General features: G+C 41.1%; 1 protein-coding gene across 3 annotated transcripts in view; it reads right to left on the bottom strand.

Moving 5' to 3' along the window:
* The window catches only part of ATP8A1 (ATPase phospholipid transporting 8A1), a 225,987-nt gene that overhangs the window by 84,714 nt on the left and 119,651 nt on the right, over window positions 1–21,622 (bottom strand). For all 3 annotated transcript variants that reach the window (XM_043438424.1, XM_043438425.1, XM_043438423.1), the window contains 2 exons: window positions 15,461–15,599; window positions 10,661–10,725 (listed from right to left, as the gene is read on the bottom strand). In XM_043438424.1, the coding sequence (XP_043294359.1) occupies window positions 10,661–10,725; window positions 15,461–15,599 (204 nt within the window). The remainder of the gene's footprint in view (window positions 1–10,660; window positions 10,726–15,460; window positions 15,600–21,622) is intronic.

Here is a 21,622-nt window from a genome sequence, read left to right as displayed (position 1 = left end):
TTCCTCTTGAAATCTCCTAACAGCAATTTTATTTCAATCTACTTTTTGATTACTAACACTCAACTCTACTAGCTACTACTTCTTTTATGTAAAAACTATCTGGAAATCTGTCTTCCCTCACTCATAGAAAAGATAGCATTATCCCTTCCCATATGATATGTGGCTCTCAGTAGAGAGTAGGAGGACAAATATTTATAAAGTTATAACTTAGACTGCTTCCTTTATCTCTCAATTTTCTTTATCTCTCAATTCCTGATATAACTCTTGAGCAGAAAATAAATTGAAAGTTACAAACTGATTGGCATTTCTCTCTTACTATCTATGTTTTTTGCAGATGACCACATAAATATATGTTAGACTTTAAGCTCCCATAAAGAACATAGAGTTACATATATATATATATGCAGAGTAAATAGAATTATGTGTAAATGGGACCCTCAGAAATAGTAGGCTGAAAACAACGATAAAGAAAACACTGAGGACTCACTTTGATGGCACATTTTTCAGCAATAACACCATCACCTTAGCTCCTTAGGTACTGATTATTTTTTAAACCAGATTTATAAATATTCATTGGCAGGGGGAAACCTTAGTTGACCTACTTAGTTTTTTTTTTTCTTTTTTTTTTGTGACCGACTTAGTTTTAAAACCTACTATCAATTAACATAAGATGTCAAATAAGAGGATCTAAGAATCGTAAACTGACATATTTCATTAGCTGTTTTGGTGGTTTGTGGCCCTATCTCATCACCATTTAAGACATGGGGTGTTTATAAATTTATGGCCAAATAATGTTTCATTCTTTCTCTGTTTTTACACTCTGAGTATTCACAACATAAAATTACAAATTAACAGAGTATTCCAAGGACATTCTTAATAATACATTATGACCATAACAAGTATGGACAAGGTTAGCATGTTCTTAAAGAGTAAGTTATGACTCCCATAAGAACAATGTAGATAAATCACTGGGTATTATTTTTTGACAATGTGTTATTGATTCAGAGAACCACAGGACGTTCCATATACCCCCATGCAACACATATATCAACTACTCCTTGACCGCAGGCTGTACGTTGTACATTTAATGTACTGCAGGCTGTACGCTGTACTGATCTGTACGTTGTAAAGATCATATACCTGAGAGTAAAGAGAAAGTATATTTATATACAACTGGTCCATTTAGTATTTATCCCAGTCAGGATCACTAGCTCTCCTGGACAGTTTCTGACCAAAACATCTGGTGTTTCTAAACTCCTAGGCTATATTAGAACATAACCTTCAAAAAACCTATTCATATAGAATCAAACCAACATAAAGTAATTTTTCCAAACTGGGTAAAGGCAGACAGAAGGTGAAATCATGGAGTATGTGGGAGAAGGGGAGGGTGGGATGCTTTGAAAGAACAGCACGGAAACATGTATATTACCGTATGTAAAATAGGTGATCAGTGCAAGTTTGATGCATGAAGCAGGGCTCGCAAAGCTGGTGCTCTGGGACAACCCAGAGGGGTGGGGTGGGGAGGGAGGTGGGAGGGGGGTCAGGATGGGGGGACACATGTACACCCGTGGCTGATTCATGTCGATGTATGGCAAAAACCATCACCATACTGTAAAGTAATTAGCCTCCAATTAAAACAAATAAATTAAAAAAACATATGGTCAAAGAGGTCTTCTAAAACAGCTTGGTGGAAAACAGTCAAGTGAATGAATTTAATCAACACATATTGCTAAACATAATGGAAAGGGAAACAAAAAAATCTTGCTCATGCCTTGCTGATAGGCAGATAAGAGCATTCCAGGGCAGGTGTAGATATAAAACACTGTAATTGAGGAAATGGTCCAATCTCCCAACAGGGTCATGCCATGTGAGAAAAGGTCAAAGGTTAAAGGATGGAAGAAGGTAGGAAGAGGAAGTTGTAGAGCTGGGTAAATTGCTCTTGGCCCCTGGGCGGAGGTTTGGGATTTGGGGTTATGATAGGTTCCATGAGGCAAATAATTCCTTGTGAGGCATCCAGTCTCGTTTGGGGTACCCTAGAGAGAAAGGCTGAGAAGTGTCTAATCTGGGTCCAAGTCTGTCTTGCAGTGTAGGAAGGAGGCATTGAGCAAAGAAAGACAAACCCCGGGAAAGGAAGGAAGGGTGCGGCAGCGGGTATAATTATATAATTTAAGCAGTTCTGTGGATAAAGGCTTTCACCAAAGCCCTCATAGTAATTATTTGAAACCACCACTGAAAGCCTCCTAAACACTTATTTTGAGTTTGGTATTAAATATTCTCCAGCGGCGGCGGTGACTCAAGTGCATGAGGAAGCGTCCTGGAGGAACTGGGTGGGCCGACATCCAGTCTCTCGAATGGCCTTCAATTCAGCCAGAAGAGACTGCTTAGAATATACAACCATTTTTTTGGGAAAATAAGCAAATTACCAAATCAACGGTTTGGAGAAAGTAACAACTGGTGTCTGTGGGAAATTCTTACCAAGAACCACAAAGAAAGCTAAGGTGGGGCCCATTTCGCTAATGATTTGAATTAATTCAGGCAGGAATACAGAGGAATCATTACCTACTGTGCTTCCTCACTGCAAATTCCAAAGGCACACCATTTCCATTATTTTCAACATCCATTAGAAAAAAATTCTACGTACAACTGTCAGAGTAAAATGGAATATAGGGTCTTTTGCAAATTTCATAAATACAAGATCCCCAACACCGCCAATTCCCAGAAGAGCACCCCTTCCAGCGGCTCTGGAGCCTTGGTGGTAAGTAGGAAGGGAGGCAGAGACAAGTTGGAAAATCTGCGGCGGGGGGGCACGCTCCCAGAAGGCTTTTTTCTGAGACTAAGGCCCTGTTATTTCTGGAGAAGGAAGGGTTGTTTAAAAACAAAAGGAAAAACAATTTTGGGATTAAAGTCATCTCGGTCAAAATTCAGGATCCCACATTTGCTAATCCTGTGAACTCATAGTCTCCATCTGTAGTTGAGACAAACATCATCATTCATGTAGGAATGCAGGCAAAAAGCAACGATATGCCAATTAAAAAAGTAAAAATGAAAAAAGGAACAGAGGCGAATGCATACAGACACACCTGGGACACAGCTTCCTGCAAACTGTCAATTTTATAACTCATCAAAAGATATGGGTGGCAGGGATGCAAAAAAGTCCCAAGGCACAGCAGTCTGTTCCCCTCAAAACTGCCCACAAGCTGTGAGGAAATGGCGAGAGGGTAGACTGGTTAGAAAGGATTTATCGGTAATTCTAGGTCTCAGAGAGCTCTTGAAAGAGCTCAGATGTTTAGCCAAAAATAAATTTAAAAAAAGAGAGAAAAAGACTATTCAAGCTTGTGGGAGGAGGAATTTCTCAAAACAGAAATACTATGAATTTGTGAACAACTTCACTTTGGGATCTGCACACAAGCCAAGATTACTGAATTTTGTTTAAGAAAAGGGGACACATTTAGTTTTTCTGAGACCAAACAATGGGCTTGATGGAACTTTTTCAACCACAAACTTGGGTTTGTGGCAGACACTATCTTAAATCAGAGGAAAAGAGAACAGATTATTTGTTCACATGTTATTTTCATTTTTTGTAATGTTTACATTTTCTTTTTTACTAAAGCATTTCTCTCAAATGTAACAAAGTTCGCTTTCTTCACTGAGCACTACCTGAAGCAAACTCTGTGCCAGACAGCATCTGAACGATCATCCTGCAATGGGACGTTACAAAAACATATCTTTGCTTCTGATAGGGACACATTAACACCTTAGAAGTTAACCTGAGCTCTTAAACACTTTCAGGCCAAAAAGCTGAAACAACTTTGCTAATGGTAACAGAGAATTCACAATTCTAAAGGTCCAAAGCTGGCAGTGGAAGAAAATTCACTGTGGTTTAAAACCTGCCTGAACTATTTTTCAAAGCAATACAAAATGTATTGTATTAGACTCATGGGACATATCAAGACAAAACCTGAAGTAGCCTCAATTCTCCTTTTTCCCCTTCTTTTTCTGGAGCCAAGTCAATAACTTGCTTATTCTGGATTTCTTTCAGAAGCCATTCAACAGTGACTGGTTTCCCAAACAGTAAGGTTTGTCTGCATAATACATGTAAGATGAGCTTAAAAGGGTACAGATGACAACTTTACCATTTATGTCATGAATGCGTGTAAGTTATATTTGAAGCTTACATGGTGTTATAAAACCAAATTTAGCTAGAAAAAAATGTGCAATCCTATAAAGGGCTTTCTTTTACCATGGTGTTGAAAAATATATATTCTTATGCTTGTTAATATCAAACATGGTTAACAATTCATTTTCTGCAAAATGTATGGGTGAGAGAAAACACTGGTATCCATAATCAAACCTAGGCTGGCTTAAGTTCATATTTGCAAATTAAGCAGAGAAATTTAAGTAGTGAGGGGGACAGCTATTTAAAATCACCTCTCATAGCACTTGGCAAAACGAAACTCCCCCTACCCTCGGGAATAAAGATGTTAAAAGAAATAATAATGATGATCACAAGAATGGTTCATAGTTCTTTTGTGCTTACTAAATGCTAGGCATTGTATTTAAAAGGCATTGTTTTGTTTAACCCCCACAACACCCTAGAGATGGGTATTATTATTACTCTTGTTTTACAAGTGTCACTGGAAACTGAGGTTCCAGAAAATTCTGTTTGCTTAGACTCCAGAATCCAATGACTTACATACATCCTCCAGAGTTTGCTTAGCACCAGAGGTCAAGTTTACTTTCAAGATTGCGCATAATAGTGAAGTTAAAGTCGCTCAGTCATGTCCAACTCTTTGTGACCCCATGGACTATACAGTCCATGGAATTCTCCAGGCCAGAATACTAGAGTGGGTAGCCTTTCCCTTCTCCAGGGGATCTCCCCAACCCAGGGATCAAACCTGGGTCTCCAGGTTTCTTTAGCAGCTGAGCCATAAGGGAAGCCCGGGCATAATGGTATCTGCCTACTAATGTTACCAGGTGTAAATGTGATTGTCCCTGTAAAATCTTTAGTTCAAACATAAGCCAGTGTTTCCTTATGACTCTATCAGCCTTGCACAGAACCCTGCAGAGGCAGCAGAGCTTCCTTTTCACACAGTCAGACAGCTGCGTTTTTCTTTGGGATCCATATCTGCTTCTGGTATATCGGGGACTGACCCCTCACCAGGCTAAATGTGAATGTCAACAGAAGCGGACACTCAGAAACAACTGCGCCCAGATGGTCAGCAGGAGAGGCAGGCAGGGCTTCTCAGGAGTTAAATTTCGGAAGACTGGAAGCCTTTGGACTCCGAGTAGAGGAAATTTATTTCTCCAAATTCCTCACATTCACATTTAACCATCATTCCTGTTGATTCCATAAATATAGAGCAATTTTCCTCTCTGCCCCTTTTTATTTCCCAGGGAATCCAGACAGTAGAAAAGAGGGGAAGAAACAATAAGAACAAGTTTAAGGTCCAGCGCTGCCTCCCAGGACAGATTCCACAACCGTCCTAGGAGGTGCTAGAAGGAGGAGAGGTCAAGGTTACAAGTACATCATGTGAAACTCAAGAAAGATCATTTGGGCACCTACAGAGCTACTGGCTTGAGAAATTATGGCTCCTTCCACCTACCCAGACTTGCCAGACGAGGGTAGTGAAATCTTGAGCCATCTCAATGAAACAGTCTTCACTTTCTCTCTACCTTTTACAGAAAGTTAGATAATATCCATTAAAAAAATATTCTGGGTCACCTGAAGTGTTTTCAGAGATTCACAGAGTTAGAATGCTATGGGGGATTTGAATACTATGATCATTACACTCCTTAATATAACATAAACTCATTATACTACATTTTAAAAGATGTTAATTAGACAATGGGAGATTCCCGAGTTCTTAGCTCACATTTTTAGATGTTTCCAGTTTTAACAGATATATTTTGAACAAGTTACTTCATGGTAAGCCAAAAGTATAAAAGAGATGCTGGGGGATAAATTGGGAAATTGGAGTTGACATATATACATTGCTATATATAAAACACAGAACTAAGAAGGACCTACCACACAGCACAGGGAACACTGCTGACTACTCTCTGGTGGACTTTATGGGAAAGAGTCAAAAAAGGGTGGATATACGTGTGTGAATAACTGATTCACTTTGCCGCACAACAACAACTAACACACATTATAAAAAAAACTGTTCTCCAATAGAAATAAAAAAAAAGAGACGCTAGAAGATCTCGGTCATCAAGCCAAAGGGGTTTCTGAGAATTTCATGGGGTCATTTCTGGGCATTTCTGTAGACTTAGGGAAGAAGTACACAATATTCTTCAAGCCAGTAATTTAAAATTCTTGCTTTAGCAGACCCTTAAGAAAACGTCTCATAAGAATATCATAATCAGAACCCTTAATAAAACGGCTCAAAGTTACATGATAAAAAGTTACATGTTACCTAAATTACCTGCTTATTATAAACATCTAACAGATTTTGATCAACTTTACATGATAATTAAAGATGCTTATCTATAAAATCCTTACTTTCTAAATTAAAAACGTATGATCAAGCTTCCTAAGAACCTCTTTTGCTGACACTGGCAACATCCGGCAACAGTTGGGTAGGTAACTGAGTGAGAAGCCCCGGCTCTGCACCCAGGCATCATGCTTGCGGGGAGAGCTGCTCTTCTGGGAAAGAAGCTGGGAGTGTGCAGAGGCAGAAAAGTCAGACTTCCATATTAGGTCTGCAGAGCAGGATTTTAACATGGACTATTTTTCTACAAAGTTTTGTAACATTCATTTCATACGTGCTGTGCCCTGTGCTAACCACACCAGTCCTATGCCAAGGGTAACACTGTCATTACCTCAGAGGCAGGACAAGTGGCTTAGGGAAGTTCTCTAATTTCATTTTGTCCGGAGCCTGCCACTCAGGCGGGGCAGAGCTGGGCCCTGACCCACCGTGCTGCTGTACAGAGTGATGTGAGTACATTCATCAGAGTTGTGATCTGACAAAACTTTGCACACCTGCAATTTATTTCCTATTATGTTATTTCCTAAGGCAGTGTGTTTCTAAGTTCATTACCTGAATGTTAATCATTCTTTGTACTGTTGGAATGATAACCCTTTTATTATTATCAGTACAAATGTGAACGCAGAGGATCCTTTTCTTTTCCATGGCAATGAAAAATGATGATTTGCCTGGATTCATCCTAATGATTTGCCTGAAATCTCAGCCGTGGGTTGTATGAGACCTGGAGGAGCTATGATGCAAAGTGAGGTTTCCTTTCCTGCTGAGAAGCAAATGAGCTCACCGCAGCAGGTCTGACCCCAGACAGCCAGATCTGTTTAAAGTCACCACTTAACTGCCTGGGAGAAAAAGCCTCCTCCAGACACCAGTGCGAGAACCAGAGGCAGTCTGATGCTGGGCGAATCAGTGTCAGTCCGCTCAGCCATCGCGTCTGCCTGTGATTTTTCACACCCAAAGGACACAAATTGCTAAGGACGTTTCCAATCACTTTGCTCTTTAAATATCACATATGATCAGCTACTACCACATCTAAAACTGATATACAAATTTTTAAAAAAGGGAGCCCTTAATTAAACATTATTCAGTAACCCATTTCTCACATATTTATGGCTCAGTGGTAAAGACTCCGCCTGCCAATGCAGGAGATGCAGGTTCGATCCCTGGGTCAGGAAGATCCCCTGGAGAAGGGAATGGCAACCCAAGCCAGTATTCTTGCCTGGAGAATCCCATGGACAGAGGAGCCTGGTGGGCTACAGTCCGCGGGATCACGAAGAGCCAGACATGACTGAGCACGCACACAACAGTGTGTCAGACAGCTTGCTGGAGACTGGCAGAGACCGCAAGCCAAAGCAGACAGACGGGGTCCCTGCTCTCCTTGAAAACGAGCGTTCCCCGGAGGCCATTTATGTTTGCTCCTGTACCAACGGGAAGTGCAAAAACCTCTGAAGTGTCTATTAGTTTTGAGTTACCTTCTTGGAAACTTCAGAATGAAAATAAATGCCTCTGTCTTAACAATACAAGATTCAGCGCACAGAGTATTTTCGGCATTTCAGTTTTCTCTTTTTGTTTTTTTTCCTCAAGATTACTGTTTACATCATTTGACACTAAAAACACTTCAAGAACATTTGGATGTGTTTATCCAAGAGTTGGAGAAAAATAATGAAGCAGATGAAAACAAAAGGAGCCATGCCTGCACTCTACGTAAGGTGAACGCCGAAATCCAGACAAAAGGGGAAGTGTGTCAAATCCAGCATGTGATCGACCGTGCTTTCACTTCCGTCTCACAGGTCCCACTTCTGATTTCCTTCAAGTGTCAGAAAGTCTGTGCATCACGTTTAACCTATGATGCTGACAAAGGCCTAAAGGTCTATAGCGATTATGGAAACGTTTACACTGAAGTTTTTGCAAGGTTGTGAACAACTGCAGCCCAGTTCTGGAACCACCTTGGATGGCTCGTCTTCCAGGGACCCCGGTGGGGATAAGTGTCCCTGAACTTTCCATCCCATCGCTGGCTCTGTGCCCATTTCCTCTTCCCTGACTCCTATCCTGGTCCCCCGTCTGTACCCTTCCAACTCGCCAACTGCTTCCATACATTACACCTCTCTTAAGAGGCTGATGAAGTCACACCCCTTGCCTATGAAGGCAAAGTCTCAAACCTGGCCTAGCTTTCCACAGTTGGCCTGAGACTACCTCTCCAGGTTTAACCCCCTCTATCCCTTTTTAAGGGGTGCCTTATAAACACTGTGCCCACTGTTAAAACGAATTGGGTAGCTTCATACGGACCATTATAAAACAACTGCTAAGATATATCAAGTGAGAAAAGCAAAGTGCAATATCAAGGAGTGTGGACAGGATGCTGTAATATGTGTTTAACAACAAAGGATGTGTCGACTGGCATGCACATAAATCCCTTAGATACGGCAGAACTGCTCTGGATGAACACACATGACTGGGACCAGTGGCCATCCCCAGGGAGGTAATAAACTAGTAGCTTGGGTACAAGGTGGGAGATCCATAAACAACAAGGTCCTGCTATATAGCACAGGGAACCATATTCAATATCCCACGATAAACCAAAATGGAAAAGAACATGAAACAGTATACACACACACACACACACATATACATATGTATATACATACATACATTACATATGTGTGTGTGTGTATACACACATATATATGTATATAAAACTGAGTCATTTTACTGTACAGTGGAAATTAACACAACATTATAATCAACTATACTTCAATAAAAGAAAAAAAATTAAGGCGAGAGATTCACTTTTTACCATCTGTATTTTCTCTTTTCATAACTTTGAAAAGTTTTACATTCTGCGCCTAGGTTTATTCAAACAAAACATACTTAAAAAATTATAATCTTGTGTTCAAGTTTAATGCTCCTCCTTCAGGCCCCCAAAGAGGAACCTGACTCGCACCAACTTTCTGCTTCCGCTCCTCTGACTCGGTTACTCACGTGTTACTCACCTTTATGTAACTAAATGCCACTTATTTTGCAAATAGTTACTTAAACTTCATGATATTTTCACAGCAAGTTATCTACCTTACTTACCTATTTGTTCTGCATTATTACTTGTATGCAATTTACTTCTCTTAATATTTGTAAGCTTTTGGAGGGCTGGCTTTGTTTATTTGTTTGTTTGTGTTTTTAGGATTAAAGCCTGGTTCACAAAAAGCACTTCTCCAATAATTAGAGGCATAAGCAGGTCCCATGATTGCAGACTCATGTTATTCCTCAGGCTACAAGGGGCTCAAAGATTTCACAAGAAAGGGAAGTGCATCACAAGGCTTGTTTTAAGCACAATAATAAAGAAGAGATCATGATTCCAGTTTAAAAATCAGAAACAAAGTACTTCTTACATGTAATTTGCTGTCTATACCCAAGTTCTAAATATCTACTTCTTCACCATCCCTTCCACAGAGCTGGCCTCTCAGCTTCTCCAACATCCCTACTTATCAGGTTTCCTCCTCTGCTCTTTGCGTCACAATGGGTATTTCAAGCAGCTGGATATCACCTTTCCTGTTCTGTCTTCCACCTTAAATTGTAAATAGTCATCTTTCCCTTAAAATATTTACAGGTCATGACTTACATTTTGGGGGGTTAACTTTTATCTATTATACTCCTAAAATAATCTTTCCCCTCCTTTCCAACTATAACTTCATGCGATCATAGTCATGAAAACAGACATACTAGGAATTTCTATTTCAGCTCTGAACTCCAGACTTTAAAAAAAAGGCTGACTGTTGGCTATTTGGTGTTGTTCAATAGCTTTCACATTTTTTGAAAAAAGAAGCAAAATATTCATACTGAAATACTACATATATAATATGTAATAATACTGAAATATACAAAATACTCAGGCAGATACAAAGGAGCTGTAGTCACTCAGCAATCTCTTGACATAATACTTTTGTAAAGCAGCTTTTTTTTTTTTTGGGTCTCACAACATTTAGCAATTTCTTTTAGCTGTTAGAGACACAAAACTCGCATCTGTTTACATCAGTGGATTCAAAACAGTGCACGTTTGTTCCAGCAGAACGACAGTAATAAGGCACCTTTCAAGCCAGGAAAACAAAATATCTCAACAGTTAGCCGAATATAAAACGCAAAGTAAGTTACTAAAAGTCTTTCAAAAAGATAATCTTACTTACATCAAGAGAGCCTTCATTTATAACAATCATTCCCATGTTCTTCCTCAGAAGTTTGCAGGAGTGTCCTATGTCCAAACAGAGTAAATTGGTTGATATAATTAATTTCTCTAGAGAAAGAAGGTGAAGATGATAAAATGCTAAAACTACAAAAATTCTGAATTTTATCTATATTATTCGGCAAAATTAAAATGCTCTCTATTTTAACAGGAAAGATGGCAGTCAACTGTCTTCTAGACCTGCAGAAGTTTGAAAAAGAAATACTCTTGCTTGCTATAAAAGGGGGATAAGATACAAGGACATCACCTGACAGGTTAAAGCTGCCATGATAAACGAACGTGGAAAGACAATATAGTAAGGATTCTCACTGTTCTGAAAACTGATAAACGCACGTGCACACCCGTCATGAGGACCCACATGGAGAGCAGAAGATGGGCCAGGGCTTGTTTCGGGAGAAGGACGCAGGAGGTTGCCTGGGCTTCTCTCGGGCCGCTGATCCCATCGCGACCTCCCTGCCCTTGGACTGTGACCACAGTCTCCTCTCTCCTGCTTTGCTGTACTCGGAGCAGGGCAAACGCACCTGCTGATCAAACCGGCTCTGCCCACGTGACTTGTGTGCCTATAGCTGAAGGTGGCTAGACAAAAACAGGCAAGCTTTTTGGCCGAGCTCACATTTAAAACAGAACCATCTGCACTCAGTCCTCTTGTGATCTCATTCCTCAGTTTTTATTCCATCCCAAAGAATGCTCAAACTGCCGTACAATTGCACTCATCTCACATGCTAGCAAAGTGATGCTCAAAATTCTCCAAGCCAGGCTTCAGCAATACATGAACCGTGAACTTCCAGCTCTTCAAGCTGGTTTTAGAAAAGGCAGAGGAACTAGAGATCAAATTGCCAACATCTGCTGGATCACTGAAAAAGCAAGAGAGTTCCAGAAAAACATCTATTTCTGCTTTATTGACTATGCCAAAGCCTTTGACTGTGTGGATCACAATAAACTGTGGAAAATTCTGAAAGAGATGCGAATACCAGACCACCTGACCTGCCTCTTGAGAAATCTGTATGCAGGTAAGGAAGCAACAGTTAGAACTGGACATGGAACAACAGACTGCTTCCAAATTGGGAAAGGAGTACCTCAAGGCTGTATATTGTCACCCTGCTTATATAACTTATATGCAGAGTACATCATGAGAAATGCTGGGCTGGATGAAGCACAAGCTGGAATCAAGATTGCCGGGAGATATATCAATAACCTCAGACATGCAGATGACACCACCCTTATGGCAGAAAGTGAAGAGGAACTAAAACGCTTCCTGATGAAAGTGAAGGAGGAGAGTGACAAAGTTGGCTTAAAGCTCAACATTCAGAAACTAAGATCAAGGCATCCGGTCCCATCATTTCATGGCAAATAGATGGGGAAACAGTGGAAACAGTGACAGACATTAATTTTTTGGGCTCTTAAATCACTGCAGATGGTGACGGCAGCCATGAAAGTAAAAGATGCTCACCCCTTGGAAGGAAAGTTATGGACAACCTAGATAGCATATTAAAAAGCAGAGATATTACTTTGCCAACAAAGGTCCCTCTGGTCAAGGTTATGGTTTTTCCAGTGGTCATGTATGGATGTGAGAGTTGGACTATAAAGAAAGCTGAGCGCTGAAGAATTGATGCTTTTGAACTGTGGTGTTGGAGAAGACTCTTGAGAGTCCCTTGGACTGCAAGGAGATCCAACCAATCCATCCTAAAGGAGATCAGTCCTGAGTGTTCATTGGAAGGACTGATGCTGAAGCTGAAACTCCACTACTTTGGCCACCTGATGGGAAGTGCTGACTCATTTGAAAAGACCCTGATGCTGGGAAAGATAGAAGGCAGGAGGAGAAGGGGACGACAGAGATTGAGATGGTTGGATGGCATCACTGACTCGATGGACATGAGTTTGAGCAAGCTCTGAGAGTTGGTGATGGACAGGGAGGCCTGGCGTGCTGCGATTCATGGAGTCGCAAAGAGTCAGACACGACTGAGCGACTGAACTGAACTGAAATGCTGACCATTCTAGAACTCATAAATCCCATTCAGACCTCTTTCTTGAACTCTAGACTCTCACATGGCGGTGCCTACTTAATAGCAGATATTTAGGTATAAAATAAACATCTCCAACTTGACATATCTAAAATCAGGCTCTTAACCTCCATCCAGAAAACTCACTCCTCCTTTAGTCTTCCTCATTTGGTTAATGGCAACTCCATCCTTCAACTGCTAAGGCTTGAAGTTACCTGGGATTCCTTCCTTTCTCCCACACTCTGTGTCTGATCTATCAATCCATCCTGTTGGCTGGACCTTCAAAAACACATCCAGAATCCAACCATTCCTCACCACCTCTATTTGACTACCCAGGTTCAAGCATCACCAGGTCCTACTTGGGTTAATTCAACAGCCTCTGGCCTTCCTGCTTCAATACTTGCTTCCCTTTGGGTCTATCCTGAGTCTAGCAGCCAGACAGATATAGTTTTTTTTTTTCCAACAGGAAAGACAGATCATGTGTTCCCTCTGCTGTGTCCAGTACCACGTGGTGGTTTTCCATCTCACTGAGAAATGCCAACACGGGACAGCCGTGTAGGCGGCTCCGTCCAAACTGAGCTCCGTCGCACCGCTCCCCTCTCCTCCTGCTCTAGCCCTGGGCATCTCTGTTCTTTCTGCAGGACAGAAGACGGCTCTCCCAAACCATTCCAGGGACAAGCTCCCTTTCTTCTCATAGGCTGTTTCTGGGCTTTCGCTTTTTCAATACTTCTTCCTGACTTCGTGATTTAAAACTGAACCCCTCTGGGTCATGCCCTATTCTCCCTCCCCTGCTTTATTTTTCTTTAGAACAATTATTGCCATCGAATGTGTTACGTATTTTTCTCATTTACTTTGCTGTCTGTTTCCCTGATGTTTCCCTTGCTTTTTCTTTTTATAGGAATGTATATGGTCTGACCAGAATCTGAGTTCCGATGGCAGAGGCTCTGATGCGTTTCGTTCTGTGTTCTTCACTGACGCCTGGCACCACAGGTACCGTAATCATTTGCTGAATGAATGAGTCTTACTTTCCTTTTTCTAGGAACAACTTTTAGGATTCTAGAAGTTCAGGGCAGCTAGAAACCACCACCCTTCTCTCCTTTTCATAGGTCTTTTCACACCGGCTACATATCCAGGACCATCCTGAGGACTGTGCATCTTCCCCACAGACCACTCTTAACCCCCATACATTCCCCTCTATCTGTCGTCACACGCTTTATCATATTTGCATTTTCCAGGTCTCCTGATTCTAAAGAATTCTGTTTCCTCATATATCTTCTTTTCATGTTGTCTCTAACGCCAGTGAAAATTTTTAAAATCAAAATTAACAACTTGCTTGGCTTGTAGGTTTAAATTTTATGGGCTAGGTTTCGTTTCTTTTTTCCCTCTTTTTGGCTACCCTGTGCCTGCAGGATCCTAGTTCCCTGGCTAGGGATCAAATCTGTGCTCCCACAGTGGAAGTGTGGAGTCTTAACCACTGGACGACCAGGGAAGTCATAGTTTCCTTTTAAAAATTAATTTTCCCCTATTAACATCAACTTGCTATGAATTGATAGTATTTATACTGTTTAATATAAATACTATATTTATAAGTATAGTATTTATCACAGAATATACCCTTGATTACTCACATTTCTCAAAGGAATATTAGCTAAAATCTTTTTTTTTTTACATAGATGATACTTAATGACTTTTAAAAAATGTGGTTTCAGCTTGTGAATATTCCTGAAATGGTTTCTTTAATTTTGGGAGAGTTTTAGGTGTAATTTGTATCATCAGTATCATCCAGAGGTTGATGTCAGGGTTCACAGTGCTCAGGCAACATACTACTGCTGAATTTGGGGGAAAAAAATGACTATTTTTCTTGCACATTATTGGTACTACAGGCCTCTACCAGCAAACATTACCTTTCTCCTCTGTTACAGACTGAGTTCTGTCCCCACCTTCCAATTCATATGTTGAAGCCCCAAGCACCAGTGTGACAGCATTTGGAGACAGGGTCTTCAAGGAGTTAAAGTTCCATGAGATTGTAAGGGGATCCCTCATCCAATAGGACTAGTGTCCTTATAGGAAGAGGACAGAAACCAGACGCTCTGTGAGCGTCCAGAGGAGAGGTCGGGCGGGGATACACAGAGATGTGACCGTCTGCAAGCCGAGAGGGGCGGCCTCGGGAGAAACCAGCTTGCTGACATTTTGATTTGGGACTCCAGCTCCTAGGACTGTGAAGTGATAACTGTCTGATGCTTAAGTCACCTAATATGCCATTTTCTATTATGGCAGCCTGAGCTGACTAATATAACCTCTTTCTGTAGAATCAGAATTAATTGTTAGATCAATGAAAACTGGCAAAACCTTACTTCCTATCTCAGAAATAACCTTTGGCCACAGAAACAAGTGTCAGGATACAAGCTCGCCATGATCCGAGTCTCCAGACTCCGGCGGACAACTGCAGAAAGTTCATCCACGTGTGTCAATTATGGAGGTGAATTAGGGGCAGTCAGAGTTCAAAGGTGAGAGAGGGCACTCTCTGGCTGCAAGAGCTAAAGTTTGGCTGTATCCATAATCACCGCATCTTTAAAGGGGGCGCTGGGGCCACCAGTAAGTAGGTAAGCTGGGTGAAACGACAAATAAGGAAACCTCAAAATACTAAATCTTTCAAATCTTGAAATATCTCAAATCTATTCTCTAAAATGTATCAAAACATGTTAAAAAGCACCATGACATAAAGTTTAAACTAGGTGAATTACCAATGTTAATGGCAGTTTCCTGCTTGTCTCCTGTAAGGATCCAGATTTTGATGTCTGCTTTCATTAGAGTTTCTATGGTTTCAGGCACTTGATCTTGTAATTTATCCTCAATGGCTGTAGCTCCCAGTAGTTGAAGATTCTGAAGAAAAAGAGCAGCAACATTTTTAAGATTAACAAAATGGTTTTGAGTCGTTAAGAACAAAACATTAAGGTGTTTTAAAATCACAGACTAAATGATAATCCATGAATTCAGTGTGAATTCCAACTATCCCATTGAGTTTTTTCTCTCAAGGATCCCTAAATTTCATCCAGTACTTCTTACAGAAGAGTGAAGCTACCTGACGCCTCCCTAAGGTAAGGAACTGATGCTAAACACACACACACACAAAGGTAGAAGGAGGGAATCAAAAACAGTTATATAGGAGCAGGCGGCTACTATGCAAAAATAAAAACAGAAACTATGGAAGGTCACCACAGTGAGGAATAATCCGACTGAGCTGGTTGAAAAAGAGTAAAGTTACATGCTGACGTTATTAAGTTGCAACGGGATACGGCGTCAGGAAATGCAGACACACAATAATCAGGATGAATACAGGAGCAATAAGCCAGGTGACGGCATTGGCCTCCGAAAGAAAGAACAGGCTGAGTGCTGCTCACCCGGTTCCCTGTCTGTGCAGCGGAAGATCAGAGTCCATCAAAGATCTCTTGCTTATCAGATGGTACCTTTCGTGTAAGACGGAACACAACCAAAACACGCTGTGGAAAGCTGTTCCGATCTCGGACAAAGAAGAATGCTTTCTTCTCTCATCTTCCTAAGTGGAGGGAGAGGGAGAGCAATCTCCTGGCTGTTAGGGAACCCTGGCTTGCCAAATGGAAACAGGTAGTGGTGCTTTTGGGCCTAAATACACAGGTATGTGCAACGATGGACTAAGATTTAAACCTGTCTATCACGTGACCAGGCATTGACACCAGTTGAGTACCCTTCCCAACCGTGTTCTGCAAGCCACACCAACTCATTCTCAGTCTTAGGCATGTTCCCCATAAGCTAACCTCCAGAATGAACTGCTTCAGCATTTATCTTTCTTCTCAACCATTTGCTTCCTGCTTGCCTTCGTGTTTCATTTACACTATCAGACAAGGACAGAACAGATACAAGGGGAATTATTGCAAAGGATAGTGTCTGGGTTGGTAATAACGAAGAAGGCATTCCACTTTCTATTTTTTCTCTAACATTAAGTCCTATTTACTTTTCATCAAAATCCAAGTCTAAAAATAGCCCCAAGTCTTGGTAAGTATGGAAAATAAAGTTAAATATATATACAAACATGTAAAATCGAGAGTGTGTGTGTGGGTATAGTTGCTGAGTCTATTACTTAGGAATGTTTTTGGCTAGAAATAATAGGAAAATCTGACTAAAAGTAGCTTAAGTAAAGTTCCATAGTTCTTACATCATTAGTACTGAAGTGGGTATTTTGGGTAAAAGATGGTTGGCTTGACTGTATTCCCACTCATTCTCTAGATCTCTCTCAATGTCTCAATGTGACTGTCACAGCTACAACAACCACTCTGAAGATAAGAATAAGGAGATGAAACGAAATGTATCCATCTCTTATTTGAAGAGTGAAAGGGTTTATAAAATTCCTCAACATATTTCTAAATATAGCAACTGGCCAGATGGTGCTACATGGCCATCCGTAACTATCAACATTTAACTTTTCTAGACTTAGTGGAGGTGGCAAGGCAGAATGGGGATGGGAGGAGGTGGTAAATTAGCTGGTTTACAGTCTCTGCCACAATGCTTAAACACAGATGTGTGCACACACATTCAGCTCAGTTCAGTTGCTCAGTTGAGTCCAGCTCTTTGAGACTGCGTGGACTGCAGCACGCCAGGCTTCCCTGTCCATCACCAACTCCCGGAGCTTACGCAAACTCATGTCCATCAAGTCAGTGATGCCATCCAACCATCTCATCCTCTGTCGTCCCCTTCTCCTCCCGCCTTCAATCTTTCCCAGCATCAGGGTCTTTTCCAATGAGTCAGTTCTTCCCATCAGGTGACCAGAGTATTGGAGTTTCAGTTTCAGCATCAGTCCTTCCAATGAACACCCAGGCCTGATCTCCTTTACGATGGACTGGTTGGATCTCCTTGCAGCCCAAGGGACTCTCAAGAGTCTTCTCCAACACCACATGCATTAGTGTTTGTATATACATGCATGTAGGTATTTACATGTGTATGTATGGACAATAGATACACACATATCCCCTAATGCCCTGCTCTGACTCACCCTATAAGTCCAAATTCAAAAGCTACTCCTTTTTTGAAGTTTTCATTTACTTCTTAATTCAAGTTTTCCCCTCTGCTGTGCTCTGATAGAACTCTGCTTTTTTTTACACATCTTGGAAGTGTTTGTCGCTGAGTCGTATCTGACTCTTTGCAACCTCACGGGCTGTAGCCTGCCAGTCTCCATTGTCCATGGAATTCTCTGAGCAAGAATACTGGAGTGGATTGCTATTCCCTTCTCCAGGGGATCTTCCCAACCCAGGGGTTGAACCCAGGTCTCCTGCATTACAGATTCTTAACTGTCTAAGCTACCAGGGAAGCCCTTATTTTATCATATTAAGGTTAACTGCTTAAATGTATGACTCTGGTAGTTTTGTTCAAAAGTAGGGACCATGTCTCCAAGCTCCTTGTTGTATAAATGAGGTGACAGAAGCTCAGAGGGGGGCAATGATAAACGACAGTGACATCCGGGTAAGATTACAGAAGGGTACGCTTGAGCCAAGATGTCCTGTATCGCCCGTCCCCTCCTTGTCCCTTGCTGTGAACGATGGCGCCCAGAACAACAGTCAGCTCTCATCCATGTCGGCTGTAGTAAGTGAAATGGGCATCGGTGCGTCAAGGGCTAGTGCTTCTTTATTCAAGTACTTCTCTACTTAACACCAAGGAGAGGAACAGATGGCGCTCTCCCTCTGGTTGCGGGCTGATGTCCCAATTTGGCAGCAGGGAGGGCAGGGCCCTGACTTGGGCATATTCCTTGTAACAACGCTGGCCTGGGCAGGAAGTGCTGACTCAAGGAGACCCTGCAAGCCCAGATGCTGAGGTGGTGCTGAAGAAGGGCTCTGGGGAGTCTTTTATAAAGAAAGGGAAGTTTTAAATGGAAAAAAAAAAGCATGGGCCATGTCTTATTCATCTTTATACTGTATCCCCAGAACACTGATAGTCAGAGTTTGATATATGTGCAGAGAGTGAATGACAAAGAAAGGAAAAAAAAAAAAAACAAACCCAAAACACCCAAATCCAAATGTTCTAAAGTACTATTGCAATCTAGACCATTTTCCCTCCAATACACTCCAAATAACTTATGCAGCTATTAGATGCTCTTGATGGATGACTTCTTAGTATATCATATATACGACAGGAAGGCAAATTTCCTTCTTTAAAAACACGGCATTACTTTATTATCTTTAATGGGAAGCAGATTTGAAATCTATCAAAGCCTGATGAATAATCATCATCAAGAAGTTCAAGAATGAAAAGGAAGACCAGTCCAGCATCAACTATGCTAGCCTCACAACTGCTGAATTTCAACACTGAGACAATGATTTCATCAATTCTTTCAGCTACTCTTAGGACGTTAGTAGCTAAATCATTCTGGCCCACATCCCAGCAAAGACCAGGATAGAGCTGTATTCAAATGTTAGATATTCTACAGAAGGCATGATAAGATTTTTAAAGGATCTCATGAAGACAGTTGAGTAACACATGCTCTCAAAAATTTTAAGCCAAAAAATTAAATTTTTTTGGTAATATTTCACAAAACCCGGGGGTAGATAATATGAAAGCCAAGATGTGAATACATTAATTAGAAATAAATAAACAAATATATTTGTATATTTTCTAGTTCTACTCTAAGGGGATAAATGAGCAGAGGAAGCACACGGGTATCCACTGCCCTGCACAAGCCTAATAAAAATAAAGTGACTGCATGGGGGAGATTATATTGAAAGCACATTTGAAAGAAGGAAAGCAGCTGTCTTTGTAAAGGTAAAAAGGAAACATTTTTCAAACCAGGCAAAAATAAAGTACCAAAGATGTAGGGCCAGTCACATACATGTTGAGAAATGTCATAAGCAGGTTAATGTGCAGTGTGTTGGTGGCTATGAGATCAGGAATTTCTAGTGAAACATTCCTGAATATTCAGCAAAACTGCAGTGGGTTTACTTAGCTGCCTGCAAAAAAAAAACTGTGTCTGAAAGCCTGTTAATTTCCCCTTTATCCTAAGGGCTCCTCCAGTACATCACTGACTAATCTTAGTGGACGGCCCGCAGCTTCCTTTCCTCTGGCCTCGATGTCATCTGTCGTGAGATTAGATCTTGAGTGATAGACTGCTCAGTCTCTGGAAATTAATATCTTTAGCTACATAACGATCATTAGGAAAAAAGATTTGAACTTTGCGTGCTTTTCCTGATCTTAACACAAGAGTGTTTAGGCCATAATCAATTTCATCCCAAACATGTATTACCTTACACAGATGGCCACTAATGGTCACTATGGGAATTACATATTCAGCAAGTGTTGAAATGTGATAAAATTCCCATGGCATTTATGGAATTAAAAAAAAAAAGCCTAAAACACTAATTTTACTTTCAAAATGTAACTGTGCCAAAAGTTATAAAGGTTTCAGTTGATGTCTCTTTGGCATAGATTTAGTTATCACTGAAAAATTATGAAATAATATTTATTTACCCAGTAAAGTCCTCAATAATCTTATTTTCTCTTTTAGATGTTTCTGATGTAATTTTTTTTAAAAAAAGAAGATAAAAATATAAAAGTTCTACCCTAGTAAAGATAAAAAGCTTCATGCAGAGTACTTAAAAAACTATGGTAAAATGTATTATGACAGATTTAGAAATATTTTTTCCCCAATACATGTATATTTTACTAAATAACAGAACCTCAAAGTGATTTATTCCATATTAACAAATATTGTGTCAGGGTTTAGATCTATTTTGTATTTTTTTTTAAAGTTTGTGATATGTCCCTAAATGAGAAAAAACACAGTAACTTGGGCTTGAGATTATAACACAGACTATTTGGCAGAAGTTTCTTTGAAGACAAATAAAAGAAACAATACTGGTGAATAAATGTTATCACTGGAGTAAATATGGATAAATACTAGTAACATTTGGTAACCTTTACGACAACATAAAATAAGACTGTGATCCGGAGAATGAAGAAATATTTCCGTAGCCAAGAAACATCAGATGGTGCTAAGTGCTTTACGCTGATTCCGGCGGTTAGCAGGGAGGCTGAGGACACTATGTGAGACTGAATCAGGGCGCGGCTGAGCTGGGCTGGTAAGAACAAGGCACCCAGAATAATACACACACAAGGCAGTGGGTGAGGAGTAAAACCGAGAGTAAACCAAAGTTAGAGTTTTATATAAACCATCAGATTCTTAAGCATCTGTCTGTTGCTCAGCTTTTAGTAATCATCTGTCTCTGTGAATGGGTTTCAGCCTCAGTCCCGAGGCACCCTGGCCAGGGGGCCCTGTTTCCACCTGTATGCCCCAGACTCACATCCTGGGACGGTCCCCCTTCCAAGCACACACGCACGCCTGCATTCACACACACACACACACACACACACACACCCATGCGTGCCTGCACTGTCTCTCTCTCACACACCCACACACCCGTGTCGTTGTGGGCAAGACGGTGGGACACAGCCAGAGCCCCTTCCTTCCTGGGATCTGTGCTTCAGAATCTGACCTCTGGGCTCCTCCCGGCCTTGTTTTCTGGCCGTGCCCTCCTCGCTGTTTATTGGCATCTGCTTCTCCCAGCCTCTGCTGCCTGGCTGTCAGCAGCCCCGAGCGCTGAGCCACAGGAGTAGGACTGGAGAGCAGGGGTCTTCATATTTTACTGAAGGGCTTATTACACAGATCAGTGGACCCTAAACCCAGAGCTTTTCACTGAGTTTGTCTCTGGGGAAACCTGGAAATGTGCACTGGTAACGAAGCGGCTGCTTTGAGGACCTAACAGCTCATCTCCAGCAAGGCTGACAAAACTCTTTCTACAAAGTGATAGATGGTAAATATTTTCAGGTTTGAGGGTCACACACTCTGTGCTGCAGTGACTCAATTCTGACATTGTAGAGACAATTTG

This window comes from Cervus canadensis, chromosome 19, assembly GCF_019320065.1.
Source record: "Cervus canadensis isolate Bull #8, Minnesota chromosome 19, ASM1932006v1, whole genome shotgun sequence".
NCBI classification, from domain to species: Eukaryota; Metazoa; Chordata; class Mammalia; order Artiodactyla; family Cervidae; genus Cervus; species Cervus canadensis.
The sequence above is the reverse complement of the archived record's forward strand: the minus strand, read 5'-3'. Positions and strand labels throughout refer to the sequence as shown.